This window comes from Rhinolophus ferrumequinum, chromosome 8 (assembly GCF_004115265.2).
Source record: "Rhinolophus ferrumequinum isolate MPI-CBG mRhiFer1 chromosome 8, mRhiFer1_v1.p, whole genome shotgun sequence".
NCBI classification, from domain to species: Eukaryota; Metazoa; Chordata; class Mammalia; order Chiroptera; family Rhinolophidae; genus Rhinolophus; species Rhinolophus ferrumequinum.
In genome coordinates this window covers 19,271,472-19,290,038 of record NC_046291.1, presented here as the reverse complement: position 1 = coordinate 19,290,038, position 18,567 = coordinate 19,271,472, and the positions used below count along the sequence as shown (strand labels likewise).

Genomic DNA, 18,567 nt, shown 5'->3' with positions numbered 1-18,567 from the left:
TCACAGTTTTGATTACTCCCTATCTTGTGTTCCTTGATGAATCTTCAACTGCTGCAGGTTGAAAATCCAAGTGATACACTACTGGTTTAAAAGGACTTTCCAGGTGGTACAACAAGTCATTGACCATTTAACCTTAATAGAGGATTTGGATCTATATAATCAGGAAAAAAAATTGACATAACATTGGAATAAGGGAGCTCTTTGGACAGAAATGGGCTGTGTTGGTAGCACTTTACATCAGGAACAAATACCAGCTGTCCCTAATGTCTGCAGATGGGGAATTTCCTTTACAGGTCATTAGTACTTAAAAGGCACTCAAGAGGAGAGCAATATGGGGTCTGGGAAAAGAGATCAGGAGACTTGTGCCCTGGACCAACTCAGATACTCACTAGCAGGGACTCAAGAGTGTTGGACTCAATATTTGAAATCCATTCCTGGTCTATCATCATGTCACTGTTTGAGACTGTCAAACATGTACACGTTTTACAAAGATACTGGGATATGATGAGGGGAAAAAATAAATGAATTTAAAGTTGCTCATTTACTTCTGATGATGTACAACATTATTTCGCAAAGTTAAAAGACAACAGCAATCAAGGAAGAGTTGGTGGAAAAAGCATCTCTGGTGTAGTCTAGTGGGGATCCTGGGCCTGAGGGACATAGGTGCTCACATACCCGAGTTGCCCACAGTGACAACCTCCTCCAGGACCTTGTGCCTCTTCTGGTTTTTCACTGCTTCCACTATGATGTTGTAGGTGACCCCTCTCGTAAGGCCTGTCAGGGTGGCACTAGCAGAAGTTCCAGGAACTCGGAACTATAATTATTGGCACATCCAAAGTGGGGGAGAAAGCATTAGAGTGAGGAATCCACATGACTTTGCCTATTCTCTTATCAGTAACCCTCATTGGTAAACAAAATAAAGGGAGACAAATAAAGAGGGGGGGAGTAAAGATTCCAACCAGCTGAGGAGAGAAATGGAACTTGGGTGAGGGGTCCTCACTTCTATCTGCCAGATTTTCCTGCCAGAAATCTACTCCCATATGCTCCATAGTTACTAGCATCCCTCAGTAATTCTAGATGTAGCCTCCTTTTCATCCTGCTGCAGTCACAGGTCAAGCCCTCTGGAAACCCTTGTCCCCTTTACATAAAATGTGGACGCTGGTATGTTGGGAGATTTATTCACCCCATGCAAGGTGGCACTCGACCCCAACATGGGGTCCTTAAAACATTTTAGTAAATCCTCAAACTCAAATTTCTAATCTCATAAATCTTCCACAGTTATAGTCAGTGTTTAAAATTCTGCCACTTTCTGAAAACAAGAACACAATAAAATTGATACTGGCCAGACAAATTAAAGAAGAGGAGTTTTAGTTGGAGAATGAATCACTTATAACAGCTGATTCGTACAGCTTCACCTAAGTTCTTTCTGTGTAGGCATATGGTGGATAATGGGATTCTTCAAGCACAAGCCATAAGGATGGCATTTTAGCCCTTCGTAAATTCAGGCAGACTATTTCTCTCTCTTTCCTAGGATCATTTCTTTATCTATATTACTAAGAAGTCTCAAATGTGTGAGAATAATAGAAATGATTTTATTCTCTCTTCTAAATAAAAGATAATGACACTCTGGTACAAACCCCAAAGTAGAACCACATTGAAACTAAAAAAAGAAAAACATCAGAGCTTAAGTATGACACCTTTCTAAGAGGTCCTAGAAATGTAGCCACATTACATCAGAGCTTTGGATACTTCAGTGATCTAGCTTCCTCCTTTCTAAGCTACCCAGTCAGAGGTAAAGAGAAAGACTGATTACCTGTAAGGGTTCTTCATCAATGCCAACTGGTTGACATGAAATTATATACTCAGAGCTTTCCTGGAATGGGTTCCAAGAGATGGTTGTCTGAGAGACAGCTTCTTGTCCTGTAGAAGCATTTGAATTGAATCCCAGCACTTGAGGGTAGAGGTGATGGTCTATGTCTCCACTGGGGACATGACCAATTTGGATGTCCTCATTTACATTCAGCGGATATTGTCCTGGCCTATGCCTTACAGGGGTGGCTGGTGTGGTCCGCCTAAAACCATGTTCCTCAAAGATCATTTGTTGCCCAACACTGGGCTGCTGACCAGCAGTGCCAGGAAGTTGAATACCGTTTCCAGTGTCATACCCAGGGTTGGTGATGAAAGGGGTCTTTTGAGCTGTGGAGGGAACATCCAAGATCTCTGGTCCTTGAAGATTGGGGTGTGGAAGGGTTACCAGTTGGGGAAGCTCATCTAGCCAAGAGAGGTTAGAGCCAAAAAAGCAAAGCGTGTTAAGCTCCCAGAAGTAGCAGCAGTAGTCATTATCAATTCAGGTAACAACAACTGTGTATCAATCTGATCAAAGCCCCTGGAAAATTAGCAGTTCTTAGATCACAAAACACTTTTTCCAGAAAGGAATCCTTATGATTTTTCCCCTCAAAGATTTCTTTATAGTTTAGAGTGAAAAAAGTGTTAGTATGAATTTATCATACACACCAAGCTTTGGACCGCTGAGCATCACAGAAGCTGCCTCTGCTCAAATTAAGCCAATGAAACTGAAATTTGCAGCCTTTTGTTCCTTTTTTTCATTTGAGAATCATGTGTATTGGAATCCACACTAATTATATCAGCATCGGTTTGGCTCAACTTTTTTTTTTTTAATGGTTCGAAATGGTGAAAATAAACAAAACTATATACATGTTTATTTTCAAAATTCTAGCAGCAGAAATAATCACATTTTCTTCAATTTAAACTGAGATTGGGAGCTAAACATTCTCTAGCTCCCAGTGTCAGAAACCAAATAATCAAGACAAATAGGAGGGACTTTCCCCCCAACGTTTTTAAAAAACATTTTTAACTTCAACAAAAGGTATAGAAGAATGGCAATGATAGCAATTTCACTTTTACATTTTAATATTTTGAAATTAGTGTTTTGAAATTTTTTTTTTTTAATTTTAAAGGTGAATAAAAGGCTTTATTTTGACTGGCCAAGAAAAAAATAAAACTGAACTCAAGAAAAAAATAAAACACAACAGATTATGTTAGGTTATTCCTGCTATCAAAGAACACAACATATATGCAAACGCTGTTAGAACAAAGAGTCATGAGAAATGCATCAAAACCTGGAGTATGTTATCACTACAAAATTGATCATTTGTAATTAGTTTTGTCTCAACTGTCTCCCTGTTACCCGAAAATGCTTTTTCTTTACCTGTCTTTTTCCTCCCGATCAAGGGCTCACTCTTCTGGTTGTTCTTCAGGGCAATGACCTGGATTGTGTACTCGGTTCCTGGTTCCAGACCTGAGGGAAGGACAGGTCACATTATGGCTGTGAGCTTGGCTAGTCAAGTGGAGACTGATCTCACCAGGAAACACTCCTGGGACGAGTGTCCTCTCTCCCTCTGGCCATTTGGCCTTTTCAGGTCATACCGACTTTAGTTTTTTCCCCATAAACACCCCAAATACTCTACATACGACGGCCACTTAGCAAATTAATGATCTTACTAATAAATCTGACATGAATAAGCACTTTTATGTTATTTTTCCTGGATAATCTTTTAACATGTGGTCTTATTTGCCTTTTTGAATTTCAGAAAACCTATCAGCATTGTGCACTGCCAGTGGAATATACAGATCATTGCAGACTGCACACTTGAATCTGCTTAGGCCTAATAACCAAGCAGCCCTCAGGGACAGGATCAGTGAAGTTAGACCTCAGGTAAGTGCTCTGCAGGAAAGAGTGACCAGTCTTTGTGGGGTCCTTATAGGAAGTATCCGACTCAATATCTGTTTCTATTGTCCTGTTCCCACAGTTTATAAAAAGCAAAACAAAACAGTGTTTTCTTTTGGTACCTGTGTGTTCTATAGGATTTCTAAGTACAGATGACATACAGTTTGAAAATTTAATCTCTTGGATAAAAATAATCCCAGAGGCCTATGTTTCCCACTGAAATGGACAACTCCTATGCCCCACTCTGGGCATTCTCTCCAATATGGGTAGGTGGGAATCACTTTGCCTCAAGACCTATTCTGTGAAAGTGGTTAACGAGGGGTAACGGCAGGTGGCACTCTGGCAAGTCCTGCCAGATCATCAGGTCTTTAGGGAGTTGAGTGAGAGGAGAGGATCACAATTAGCTAGTTTACTTTGAACAATGTAGTTTCTAGGATTAGACTGATAGGTATCTGGCAAACCTACAGTGAATAAAAAGATTGTAGTTATGCTACTATGACCGTATTGAAATTATTGCACTTTTATGAATTCATGCCTTTTGGGATGTATTGAGCTCTATAGCTCCTACACAGAGAATGTTTGTTGAAATGATCAGAAATGGGCTTCTTGTTCTCATGGTATTATACCAAAAACACAGTTGGAGCCTGATAAGCATTTTGTATGTCCTAAGGGAGTAAGGAGAAAAATAGCAGCATGAAAGCAGCAATACCAGTAATGGTAGCCTCTGTGACACCAGGGCGGGGCCGAGGGACCACTTCTCTGGGAGGGGACCCAGGCTTCTCATACTTGATGATGTAACCAGTAATCTTGGCACGGGGTGGCTGCCATGATACCAGCAAGGAGTTAGGTGTGGTGGCCAGGAAATGCAGGTTGGATGGTGCATCAATGGCTAAAAGAAAACAAAATTAAGTCTCTAAGAAAATCTATAGCCCAAAAAATTACTCCACACTCTTTTCCCAGCCCTTATGAACAGAGATGAGAGAATCTTAGAGTTTTATAAACTGTAAGAAACTGAGATCTATAATACAAAAATATCAGCCTCATATTTGTTTCTTAGGTTCACATGGACTGATCACATGTTAAGTCAGTGGCATTTCTTTAGTAGACAGTAGTTACCTGTGGAAGCATCAATAATGACAGGGGAGCTCCTGGCATTGTCATTCAGGGTGTACAAGTAGATCTTGTAGTCAGTGCCGGGTTGTAAACCTGAGATTTGTGAAGAGATTATATTGTTATCTGATCTTGATTTACTAGGAAATATTTCAAACTCATCTGCAATTTTCATGGTTCCTCTATCATCCCATATTTATATAGACCACAGAAGTGGGTCACCCATGAACAATAAATTAAAGCATGGTATGGGTCTTAACTGTTAATAAGAAACATATCTCAACAGAAAAATCACTGATGCAGACAAAGATATTGGCTAAAATAAATTTGAAACACAAAATGCCATGTTACAAGAGGCTCTTTTAGAGAAGGAGGGGAGAGCACCTATTGAATGTGTTTTCACTTTATCATAATCAGATGCTCATTGGCTGGTAACTGAAATCGAATTTTAAATCTCCAAATGACCTGAATTGACCCAGATAGTGAACATTCTCTGACTACAACTTTGATCTTCATGAAGTAGTGTTGTTCACTTTTTAAATTTTAATTATGCTTCAAAGTCAATGTTCATGTTAAGAGCTATATGCCACCATTTTAGTTTCTTTTGGTTTTAAGCACTGCATTATAATTTTTTATATATATAAGGAAGGGTACACTGATTAAAAATCAAAATGATGAATGGAACTTATGCCATTGCTCTGGCAAACATTAGATAAAATCAGGCATTCACAGGACAAAACTATTTCTGATCATGGTTTGAAAATTAGTTTTTAAAGAATAGAGCTGGGCTATCATAAAACACTGAAAATAAATTTAATCAGTGTAAGTGGTAAAATTACAACTACTAAGCTAAATTACGTTGTGAACAGCAGTGAACAAATGCAGTCAGTACAGTGAGTTCCCTGACCTGTGATTGTGTAGCTTCTGATATCTGGACTGATGGTTCTCTGAATCGGAGTCTGGCCATTTGCTGGCATGGCATCAAGTTGGAAGCCAGTGATCGTCTCAGTCTTGGTTCTCCAGCTAATGGTGATGGTGGTCTCAGTAGCATCTGTCACACGGGCTCTTCTTGGAGGGCTGACATCTGCACGGGATCATAGCTAGAGATTAGTGCCTGGCTGGTTCATATAGGTAAGGTTTTGATATTTGAAAGTGTTTCTTTATTATACACCAAATACGTCCATTTCTACATATGACAAATAACGTGTAGATTTTTCTTCTGTGGCATCCAGAAAGAAAGATTGACAATAATTAGAAATATGAAAATACTCACCTTACATACCTTTTTATCTAAAGAACTGAAAAATTTTACAGATACTACCAGTGGTTCCCAAGGTTGTTTGTATAGTATCTACAAATACCTCAGTAAGTTCTAAAATTATTAATTTATTAAAATGTAAAATATGTGTAGTAGGAGTTACAATAATATGGCCAGCCAGCAATGATATATATACATATATTGTTAGTATTTTGTTATTTTTTAGGGCTTTATATTTTTTCTCTCAACGGGTGCAATGCCATCCCTATTTTAGAGATGGTGAAACTTTTGTTTTCCTGATGAAATTTTTTTTTTTTTATTGGGGAATATTGGGGAACAATGTGTTTTTCCAGGACCCATCAGCTCCAAGTCAAGTCGTTGTTTTCACTCTAGTTGTGGAGGGCGCAGCTCACTGGCCCATGTGGGAATTGAACCGGTGACAAGCACTGCACTCTAAGCAACTGAGCCAACCGGCTGCCCCGAGATGATGAAACTTTTGACACTCTCTACGATATCTGAAAGAACGTACCATGAGTTAATGATATGGCAAAAATTAAAATCTGGGTCCACATTTACCCAATATTTATAGCACTGTTAAGATACAGAAGAAGGCAGTGTGTCCTCTCCAAACTTAAGTCTATGAAAACAAATTCTAACAAATAGAGCATAAACTAGGTGTCAATCTTAGTTCATAAACACTGGTGTTTTAACATCATGAAGTGATTCTATTTACGTGCCAGTAGACCACTTTCTGGAGGGGCATAAAAGGCGCCAGTAGTAAGTCAAAAAGTTGGGGGAGCAAATCACTTCCCAAATTGGAAATCATTCCATTGTGAACTTAGCGATCTAGAAAATCATTTACCATTCTTTAATTTTCATTTACACAGAAAGTTTATATATACTAACAAGGTTGATTACTCACTCTCCAGAGTAGTGACAACTCCCTGAGCTGGTCTGCTTGTCAAAGTGTCCTTAAGAGCATAAACACTCACTTCATATTTGGTAGCCACCTAGAAAGAAGAGCACAGTAAGCTTTGGCAATGTGATCTTCTGAAGCCCAGGGGTTTTCCTACAGCATTAGAAAAACGCCATGGTTATAAGAGGAAAACAAACAACTAACAAAACCCACAGCACTATAAACTATAAATTCCTAGATTAATTCCATTCCTATACCGCAAAAGATCAACAACCTATTTAAATTATATGAATTTAAAAATGTGCTTAGGGGTTAAGTCTAAGTAAACCACAACTTACATACTTAAACTAAGTGGATACAAAATGAGGAAAATGGGTATTTTTCTCCTTTATGAACTGACAGGTGTAAACCGTGAATTTTTCTGATCATGGAGAGGCAAAGAGAATTCTCTATTCTATCTGTGAACCCTCTTTCTGTAGTTGCTCCTGGAATTAGGCCTATGTTAAAAAGTACATAAATTTCCTAGGTTCCTGGCTAGTTTTCTGCAGGCACATCTAGAAAGACTAAAAATGTTTTAATGGAAGTAGGGTCAGGCTGCACTGGTACAAACTGGATAATATTCCTTGCCACGGTAACAGGGCACAGAAAATGCACGACTAAAATGGACTTATGCATTCAGTCTATAGATATACAAAATGTGCCCCCCAACATACAACCTTTTAAAATAAACAAAATACATCTAAAGAGCTGTGCAACATCCAAAGCGATTTATAAAATTGTCCCCGATAGTCCTCTGGAAAACCTTAGGTCAACATAAAAGGAATTCTACTTGACACAAAATTACAATAAAATTATTTGACGGTAAGGGCAAAGAACACCATGAGATTTATTATCATATTATATATTTCCACTACTTTAAACTGTGTAAGAAACGACCTACTCCATAATTCCAATTTAAAAAAGGCACTTCTTACCATGAGTCCTGGTACAACTACAGAGGAGCTATCAGGAGCAAGGTTGATTTCTTTCATTGGTCCTGTCTTCTCCTTGGGGGTGACCCGCACTCGATATCCAGTCAGCTGAACATTGGGTGGTGTCCACTGGGCAGTCAGGCTCGTTGGTGTAACCTGAATGAACTTCAGGTTGGTTGGTGCAGGAATGGCTGTTAGGATGGTCATTGGTTAGAGGTTATCTTATAGGAAATGGGGAAAATGGAAAATAAAGTGAATTCCAAGAAGTAGAAAAGACTGTGCTTGTTCGGTTAGCTGGGTTCCCTGGTCAAGCAAAGATTCAGTACAAGAAAGTACAAAAAGGAATGCAAAATGAAGAAAATGTTTGCTGAAAAACTGTTTTATATACACCAATGCTCAGAATCACTGGAAACATGGGTAAATGTCAGAATTCTAACAGACTTTAGGTTTTAGAAGATGTTTTTTGCTTTCCCTTAAAAAACAAAAGTCAAATGAACTTCTTGGCCATTAAAATTGATTTTCCATTTGTATGGAAAGATGAGCAATAACCCTTTTCCTATATAAATTCTTTTTGTATGGAAAACCATTTCACAGAGTATTCCATCCTCCAAAACTATGTTAGAACTATGTTTTTTATTCTCTTTACTTGGACCCCGTGGCAGATATCACTGCTAAATTGGAAATATTCTCTGTGGTGCAGCATAAGAAAATTGGCTTACAACAGAAGCAGAAAAGAGAAGCAAAGAGCAGTAACACAGATTGTCACCTCCAGGGTTTATGCTGTCACAAGGACACATCTTTAGCATTCCACTCTGCTTCGGAAACAATGCACGAGAGGATGAAGTATTCTGGACAGCATTTGCCCTATCAGCTGTTTCTTGTGTGTCTGGTTCTCAATCATAAATAAGCAAATTATACACCCAGCACCCGATATCTAACCAAAGAAAGAAGGTCTTACCCTCGTGTTCTAAGAATCATGCTGCTACGAAATGGCCCAGTTTGGGTTCCTTTTTTAGATTAAGCTCTAGGATGCCAAACTTCTTTCCTTTATACACAGTGAACGTAACCACAAGGAGTCAGTCATAGCTTAGGAAACAATCCACAATTTTAGTATTATCTTCAAATGTCTCACTTGCTGGGCTTGTTGATAAGCCAAGTGATTCCAAACTTTCCTTTTATTATAGACTTTATCTAACTATCACCTGAACTCCATTATTTAGTACTAGTCCTCTTGAAGAGGGGCTTTCCTAAGAGAGAGGTTGCTTTTCCGTCACCCCCTACCATGGGACTCGATAGCCCGATGACGTGTAATTCGTTCAGCAGGGCATAAAGCCGCTGCTCGGTGGAGCACCCAAACGGTGCAGTGAACCATATACCTGTGGACTGGGTTCCAATCAGGGGCTGGCTCTCCATAGCATCGTGCAAGGCAACAACACTGACTGTGTACTCAGAACCAGGCCTGAGGCCTTTCAGCTCTGCAGTGTCCTCTTCACCGTCAGGGGCAGGGGCTAGCTCACGGATTCCATCCTCAGGGCTCGAGTAGGTCACCCTGTACCTGGAAACGTGCCCCTGCGGGCTTTCCCAAGCAATTTTGATGGAATCAACATCCACATCAGTGAATGCCAGTCCTTTAGGGCGATCAATGTCTGTTAGGCAAATTAATGGTGAGAGGTCATGTGAAAAGCAAGTTGTGAAATAAGCATCTTCATAACATGCAAAGCAGTTTTGCAGATACCATTTTCTGGGATGAATTAAATTCCAATGAACCCACGATTACATGGAAAATCACTTGACATGTGCGTAAGTGGTTTTGGTTTTAAGAATATTTAATGCAGCGTCACTCATGAAAACATAGGTGTACGCAAGATGCATAGACACCCTGCAAAATATCCTCCCAATGGTCATTTGTGTTTGTCTGCAAAGGGAGTGAAAAGCAAAGGCAGCATATATGTCATCCACTATGAGATCATCGAGTGACTTTCAGAGTTCGGCAGTCAATGTGTGGTGGTCTGGATTTTCATTTGCAGAATTATGAAAATATGGAGGAGTCAGATATGGATTTCCTCTTGGACAATGATTAACATTCATTTACGTTAATTTTAAGATATTTAACCAAAATTTGTTTTTGCGATGTGATGTTAGTCTCACAGACCTGGATTTTCTATACCTCGGAAGTGGTAAAGTTGATTTTCAATGTTAGATTTAAATTGTTAAAATCCTTCTTAACCGTTAAAATCCTTTTTCACCCCTCTATTAAGTATTTACATTAAACACTGGTTCAGCCACAGTCCTCCAATGCTCCAAACATAATGGCTTCATGAGGCATACTTTAATCAACTTTACCATCCAGTCATAGAAAAGAAGGTCCTAGCAAAATATTTCATAGATGTGCTATAGGCAAGTAAGATTTTGCTGAGGCCATTTGAGCAAAAGAAATTTAAAGCACAGCAACTAACTATGGTAGCTCCATAACATCTTTCCCTATATGTTCACTGCTTGGCACTGAGAAGAAAAAAAATGTTTGTAAAGGACTCAGCTCAATATTCAAAAAACCCAACAAGTTGGCTTTCCCTATATATAATCGCTAAAGACACGCAGAGGGCATTCAGATGCCTGAGAACAAAATCTGACATTGAAAATGGAAAACAAGCACCGGTTACGTACTGGTTACCGCAGTCTGAACCAGAGGCTGACTCTCTCCATTTTGGTTCTGAGCATAGACACTAACTACATACTCCACTGTGGGCTGCAAGCCTTCGATGGTCATTTCTGTTTGCTCTGCAAAGGGAGAGAAAAGCAAATGCAGCATCTATGTCATCCACTGGAAGGTCATCCAAATGACATTCAGAGTTCAGCAGTAAATGTGTGGTGGCCTGGATTTTCATTTGCAGAATTATTGTGAAAATATGGAAGAGTCAGACATGGATTTCCTCTTGGACAAACATGTTCATTGCTAATACAAATTACTATATTGGAGTAAAGTCGTACTAAAGGATAAGCTCCAAAATTTAATATGATGCCCCCAACAGTGAATGATGCTGATCTTGAAAAAAAAATGGAAATTAACTTGACTTCCAGGTACTGCCTTAGGATCCTAATTTTACAAGTACTTTATACAAAAACAAGAGCTAAAACGATCTTAAAAAGTCAGTTAGGTCATCTCTCTCTTCTTGGTGTGCACGATAAACAAAACTACAAAGATAGAGCTAACAATTTAAGATGTCCACACCATCAAACAGGACTATGCATGTAAAAACAGAAATGCAGTTATCCTAAAATTCTACTGTGAAGGGAGTAGGTAACAATCTTGAGCCCTGAATTCACAAATTGGGAAAATCGGACATAACGATAAATGAGTCAGGTGGCTATGTCTTTTATAAAAGCATACTGTGTGGGCCCCTCTGTTTATCCTGATACATGTGAGACGCTGGTGCTTCTTACCTGGACCAGCAGTTTTAGTTTTCGATGGTCCCAGGCCATTTTTGGGAGTAGTGGTCACTCTGTAACCTGTAACAGGGGAACTGGAAGGCAGCCACCTGACACTAATGCTGTTGTCCCGAACGTCAGTCACTTGCATCTGGGATGGTTTGTCAATTACTACAAAGAAAAACAAGGAGAAACCAATGAAGCTGCAGTCCATGGGAACAAGACTGGACAAGGCCCTGCCTCCAGTTCTGGTATATATAGGATGACCTCTTACTAACATTAATGACTCCCAGGTGTTTCTTTTGCAGGACCAGAGATAGCTTTTGGGCGTTGGGGCAAGCATCTAGATACCATTACCTATTTTCAAGATGGTGTCAAAGAAATGGCATTCCAAGTAGGTGCTTATCTTCTTATTTTAGCAGCTCATTCATTCATTCACAAATATTTATTAGAGGCACTCTATGTCTGTCTCTATTGTAAGCACACGGAATACAGTGATTATCAAAACAGACAAAAATCCCTGTCCTTGGGGGTGCTTCCTTGTATATCTGGCTCAAAAGTCTGTTGTAGGTGTTGCTTCATCTTATTAAAAAAGAAAATCAATTTACAATGAGGAAAATGCCTTGGGAGAATATCGTAAAAACTATCTGAGTAAAATATGCCTGTGTCTTGCCAGAAGAGTCGGTACCTGTTTGGTACTGAATGGAAATCGGCTTGCTGCTTGCCGGGCTGTCTCCACGGCCAGTGACAGCATAAATGGTGATGGTGTAGTCTGCTCCAGGTTTAAGGCCAGTGATGGTAGCTGTAGACTTGCTCCCAGGCACAGTAAACTCCTGAACAGGGCTATTTCCTCCTGTTTGAAAAGAAGTTAGTTCAAAGTATGAGGGGCTGAGAGGTACTTGGGGATTACTGAGCAAATGAATTAACATATTGAGAACAGCGTGTAAGTCACACCTTTGCTTATTCCCTTTACAAGAGTGCTATTAATAGGGCTTGAAGAGAAAGGTATAATTATTTACGTATGTAGTAAACCTTGGTAAGTATGTAAAAATTGGGAGAAAATTGCAGTTAATGCTAGTTTAATATCCTAGCTTTAAAAAGTCACTGAGTTGTAGATTAACATGAGAAGGGGAAAGAAGGTAAATCCGTAGTCTACCCAGGATTGCATACATTATGTTCCTTTTTCAAAATTTTCATGGAATATATTCACATTAAATAAAAATTTGAAAATACAGGAAAGTAAAAAGAAGAAAAATACAAATCACTTATCATTTCACCATTGATACTTGTGAATTTATAAACCTTTTTTCCTCAGCTCTACTGTTCCTCCTCTAAGATTACACAGTCAGCTTTTTATCTTGATTCTACCACCAATTATATCATACATATTTTCCACATATTCTTAGAAAAGACAAGACTCCACTGAATGGACCTGCCAAACTTTCTTTAACTATGTGTTCACTGTGGGGCTTTCAGATCACCCACCTGATCTGAGTATGAAATAGCATTTTACTAACACACCTGTTTCTCCGTAGGTGATCCTGTAATATCTCACTGTGACAGCAGGAGCATCCCAGCCAATTATCAGGCTGGTGGGGGTCGAGGCAATAACTTCCAGGTCCCTTGGAACGTCAGAAACTAGAAAAAGCAAGGGAATATTTTCACATCCTTAACTTTCAAATGATGCCCAGGTTCACTCTGTTCATTTTCCAGATAATTGCCTTTACGATGCTTTCATATAATAATGTAAATACTATACAAAATTAGCAGAATTAAAAATTACAAACAACTCAAGGAAAGAGGTTAAAGAACCAATTCAAATTGTGATAAAATGATTACTTCAAATTTATTGATGGGAATTTTTTCCCCTCAACTTTTTATATTGAAAAATGTTAAAACAACAGAAAAGTTACAAAAATAATATAATGAACACTTATATCCCTTTCCTTTAGGTATTTGCTAATTGGTAATGTTTAACACCTATCTATCTATCTATCTAGCTAGCTAGCTAGCTATCTATCTATCTATCTATCTAGCTATCTAGCTAGCTAGCTAGCTATGTCTGTCTTTTTGCTAATCCATTTGAGACTAGGGTATAAATATCATGATGATACTTCTCTCGAGTACTTCAGCATCTGTCTCCTAAGAACAATGTTAAAATAACTATGTTTTCAAGGAACTCTGAAACAGAGTGTTTTCTATATTTTGAATAAAATTGTAGTTATTAGAAACATACAAATACCTAAATCAGGTGGAAATTCTTGGAATAAAAAAAGTATCTTCTCTAATATATTCTAAGAAGGTGACTTTCTCTACATATTCTCACTTCCCTCTCCATGTCTCATAACCATGATCTATTTTTTAAGAGATGATGACTCCGACAACACAAAGCTATTTTACGGAGGATGTCACTGGCATAGGAAAGTCCTCTGAGTTTCTTTGAAGACCAGAAAACAAGTTACCTGTTGATTGCTGACCAACCAAAGGAGGACTTTCCTCTCTGCCATTAATGGCAACAATGCTGACCACATATTCTGTGCCCGGGTTGAGGTTGGTGAGGGTGATGGAATTCCGAGATGGGGGCACTCGGTCTTCTCGAGGTCTTCCACCAGTATGTTCAGGATGATGGCGAATCCTGTAGCCAGTGATGGTGGCTCGAGGAGCAATCCAATGGACAGTGAATGAGTTGGCAGTGATATCAGAAAAGTCAATGCCAGTTGGGGAATCCAGACCTGTTTTTCCCACCCAGGGGAAGAAGAGAGAGAGAGAGAGAGAGAGAAAAGACACCACCAGGTTAGGAAGTGAGAAAAAGTATAAGGGAAAATAACATACATCCAATGTTTCTGTTCTTTCTCATTAACACAATGAATTGCCATAAACATCAGGTTACAATGTACTGATTCTAAGTCACATATAAATTTCCAAATCATAAACTGACTCAGTTCAAAACGGCCAACTCAAACATTCTTGTCTTTTGCTAAGTAATCCAAGTGTCATTATATTAAGTTATATGTATCATTGCAGTAAGTTTCCACATCATATTTGAAGAATAGATATTTAAGAAATTCTGGAAATTGATATTTTCAAATGCTTCAGTGTTCAAGTATTCTATGTTTCTTTCCTATAAGTGCATCTTTCAAAGTAAGACCAGATCTGCCCACTCTCAAGTTAAGTGTTTGGCTCTTAAAGAAAGCTCTCTACACTCAAAAAGAAATTGATATTTGAAAGAGTGATAACCAATATCACAGGGTGATAATGATGCCAAACATAAAACTTTCTAAAACTAAAATGAGACATTATTCTGGACAAATTACAATTCAAATACTTCCTCATGAATTGAGAATTTAGTACAGTATAGAAAAATTAGCAAGAATTTGGAGTTTATCTCAAATTCAAATCACTTAACCTCTCTGAGACTTCCAACGAATTTCCATGTCAGTTACTTATTCTATTCAATAATATACTAAAATCAAAGTGAGATGTCAGAACTACTTCTTGTAAACAAGTGGACTATAATAAATAAATAAGTGTGTATACTAAACTGCACGTTTTTAAAGGGAAAAATTAAAAGGAGCACTCATTTAAGTGAGGACATAATATTATGGGACTCAATTCAAATTCCTTTTTATAGTAAACTAATATTTCATCAAGTAGAAAAACAGATAAAAACTTGTTGGCTTCGTAAAAGAGGGAAAATACTTATATGACAATGACAGTTTGGGTATGCCATTAGACACAGCTGCCTAAGAAGAAGGAATGTTTGCCATCTCTAAATAATAGATATTATGAGGTATTATTCTTAGGAGATATTTTAAAGGGACAGACAATGTTTCTGGAGTAATTTCAGTCCTCTCTGGAAGCATAGAGCAGATTCTTGGTGACAAAGTCAGGGTCATAGTTGAATAAGGTGTCTTTTAATATTTAAGACCAGTGATCAAAAGTAATGATAAGACTACAAGCACCACCACCACAAAATATATAGGTGTATTTTTAGAAGTCACATTCCATTTTGTTATTTAAAATTGGTAGGTGAAAGCTGCTTGATAAGCATATTGCCAGCATGACTCACCTGTTTTCTGTCTTCCTCTAAGAGGCGTGCTCTCATGCTGTTCGTACACACTGGAGACGCTGACTAAATATTCCGTACCAGGCAGGAGATCTGAAAAAGCAAGTGGGACTTCTTTTAGAATTGTTCTTGAAAACATGAAAAACCAAAGCACCCCTGGGACTATTTCAACTTATAAAGTATCCAAGAGTCCAGTTCTATTGCCTACTTATTCCTAAGTGAACATCACTACCTGGAGAGGAGCTGTGATTAGGTGATAAGGGTCACCTTGCCATATAGCATTTCTAAGCCCTGCTCTCAGTTCCACCTCTGTAACTCACTTCTATGGGTGTGACTCAGCCGGCTCTGCAATAAGATGGAGTTGCTGTAGCATAGTAATATTTCTGTCATCTACTTAATAGTACATCTGTTGAGGGCATGTGATGATAATGACCTTGCACTGTGGATTATCATTTACGCCTCAGAACAACCCAATGAGGTAGTTTGCTACTGTTTTTAAAGCAGCTTTATTGACATACAATAAACTGCATATATTTAAAGTGTACAGTGGGACAGATTTTGACATATGTATACACTGGTGAAACCATCACCACATTCAAGATAATTAACATATCCATTACTTCCAAAAATTTGGTTTACAATTATTCCCATTATACAAAGGAGAAAACTGAGGCATAAAGAAGTCATCTTCTTTCATGTACTTGACCGAGACCTATAGGAGTTGACCCAAGCCATGACCCATGGTCTTAACCATTAACCTTTACTGGAAGAGTCATACTTCAAAGGGAAAGTGATCAGTTTTGCCATATTAAGGTGAGAGCAGAACTCTTAAAAATTTTTAAATATACATTTTTGGATATCCTCTTCTCTCATTTTGAGGTACCAAAAAAGATACAGAGTAAGGTTATTAACCATTGAACTCTTACTCACTAAAAACCCCATTCTCCTCTACATCTCCCCTCAGGCTTTCTAAGAGGCTCCTGCTGGGTGCTTGGACTACACTTTCCTCCTTTCTGCTTGGCCAGGGGCAATTTATTTAATCACTAGGACCTCAGATGCTTCATCTGTAAAATAGGATAATAATGGCTTCTCTGGAGGTGGGGGTGGGGCGAATGGCTACCTTGAGATCTAGAGTAGGCTCTAGAATAAGATCTTAGAAAACATGATGAACGGGTGACAGACAGGTCTGTGGCTAAGGTGGGACAGACACTGGTCCTGGAACTTGAGTATTGGGTGATGCTGTAACTATTGATGATTGTAGCAGTCTAGAAGAGAAACAGCAGCCCAGCTGATAGGCTGATCTAAGGCTGCTCTTCCCTCAGCCACAAAATGAGAAACCAAAGTTATTGTCATGCTTTAGCTGTCTTCCGCTCTTTCAAATATGTCTGAAAGATAGAAGGGGTTTTCAGACCATCATTTGGTAATGGACTTAAATGTGAGCCATTTTTCCCATATGTAGAAACTTTGGCGGTTCTTCTGTATGCATATATATTTTAACAATTATAGTGAAAATACTGAGAAGCAACATGTACTTGAAACACCATGTGCAGCCCATTTTTATTTTCCTTAGTAAAAGATATCTATTTCAAAAGAGTAGGAACTAAAAAGAGACAATTTCCATAATTTATTGTTTATTTTAATATCAGTTGTTTTCTAAGTTGTCAGCCTTCAGAGAAATCCCGCTAACAGATTATTTTTGAAGTACAAATTAAACTGGCTTTTTCTTCAAAAGAGCATCTTAATCTCTCCTGAGTAATCAGTCATTGTTTCTATGTTTTCAAATGCTAAATAGATTCCCTGCTGATACTTTAAAAAAAATGGTAATAAAACTATACTTTGACACTATTTTCCATCCTCACTTTCTCTCTTTCTAAACATTCTGATTTAGCCCTTTACTTTCTCTTGACATACATTTATTTTTATGTGCTTATGTGGAAGCAGAACTTGTTCACTGCTGGTGGTGTTTTAAAAAGTTGTGGCTATCTAAGATATAGTAATAATAAACATGGCATCTTTCAAAATTTACAGAGCTGCACGTCAGATTTGGAGTTCAGTTTGTGGTTCTGTTGTAGCTGTTTTGATCTTAGTTGCTCCTACCTGAGAACTCAGACTTCTTTCCTTATTATGCTCTAGCTTAGTATTTATTGACCAGATACATTTGACTGCTTACTTGTTAAGACCACTGCGTTGTCTGAAGGAGAAATTGACAATTCTGCAACATCTTCCTCATTTTTCACAGGTGAGTAGCGCACCAGCAGGTTGGTCAATTCAATGGATGGAGGTGGGGCCCAGGTGACACGAATCGTGTCCGGACCAACATTGGTGAATCGCAGGTCAGTAGGAGGAGGGACAGCTGGTTTCAAATAAGAAGGAAGACTAACTTAATGTAATTTTACAATGAAAGCCAACAAAAATAGCTGGAAAAGCAAAACCAGTATTTCATGCATAAAGGAAACAAGTCATAATCATGCAAATAGTCTAATCTAAATCTAATCTAAATTATAGTGAACTATAGTTGACCCTTGAACAACACAGGTTTGAACTGCATGGGTCCACTTATATGTGGACTTTTTTCAGTAAATATTATAAACGTATTTTCTCTTCTTTATGACTTTTCTGAACTTTTTCTTTTCTCTGGCCTACTTTATTGTAAGACTACAGTACATAATTTGCATAACATACAAAATATGTGGTAATTGACTATTTGTGCTATCGGTAAGGCTTCCGGTCAACAGTAGGTTATTAGTAGTTAAATTTTGGGAGTCAAAAGTTATACATGGATTTTTTTATTGCAAAGGCGTCGCCATCCCTATTCCCCATGTTGTCCAAGAGTCACTTGTACTGCTACAAATAAAATGTTACACATAGTACTGTTAGGCCCCTTTAACCTTTCTGCCATCAATATATCTTAAACAAATATTTTAATATACCTTTAAATACATTGATTTTAAGTGCATTACTAATACCACTGAAGATTATTTTATCCCAGGCTGAAGAGGCTTAAGTTGCCACACAGCAAAGAGAAACATAGCAGTACTTTCCAAAAAAACACATGCACACAGACAAAAAGAC

At 38.3% G+C, this 18,567-nt stretch overlaps 1 protein-coding gene across 14 annotated transcripts in view; it reads right to left on the bottom strand.

Moving 5' to 3' along the window:
- Window positions 1-18,567, bottom strand: part of FN1 (fibronectin 1) — a 66,695-nt gene that overhangs the window by 8,472 nt on the left and 39,656 nt on the right. For 2 of the 14 annotated variants that reach the window (XM_033112718.1, XM_033112722.1), the window contains 16 exons: window positions 17,666-17,848; window positions 15,499-15,588; window positions 13,892-14,161; window positions 12,951-13,067; window positions 12,118-12,282; window positions 11,445-11,600; window positions 10,668-10,781; window positions 9,380-9,649; window positions 8,007-8,194; window positions 7,039-7,126; window positions 5,766-5,942; window positions 4,865-4,954; window positions 4,458-4,637; window positions 3,230-3,319; window positions 1,814-2,271; window positions 676-814 (listed from right to left, as the gene is read on the bottom strand). In XM_033112718.1, the coding sequence (XP_032968609.1) occupies window positions 676-814; window positions 1,814-2,271; window positions 3,230-3,319; window positions 4,458-4,637; window positions 4,865-4,954; window positions 5,766-5,942; window positions 7,039-7,126; window positions 8,007-8,194; window positions 9,380-9,649; window positions 10,668-10,781; window positions 11,445-11,600; window positions 12,118-12,282; window positions 12,951-13,067; window positions 13,892-14,161; window positions 15,499-15,588; window positions 17,666-17,848 (2,775 nt within the window). The remainder of the gene's footprint in view (window positions 1-675; window positions 815-1,813; window positions 2,272-3,229; window positions 3,320-4,457; window positions 4,638-4,864; window positions 4,955-5,765; window positions 5,943-7,038; window positions 7,127-8,006; window positions 8,195-9,379; window positions 9,650-10,667; window positions 10,782-11,444; window positions 11,601-12,117; window positions 12,283-12,950; window positions 13,068-13,891; window positions 14,162-15,498; window positions 15,589-17,665; window positions 17,849-18,567) is intronic. The other 12 variants (XM_033112720.1, XM_033112724.1, XM_033112725.1 and 9 more) reach the window with 7 other exon arrangements.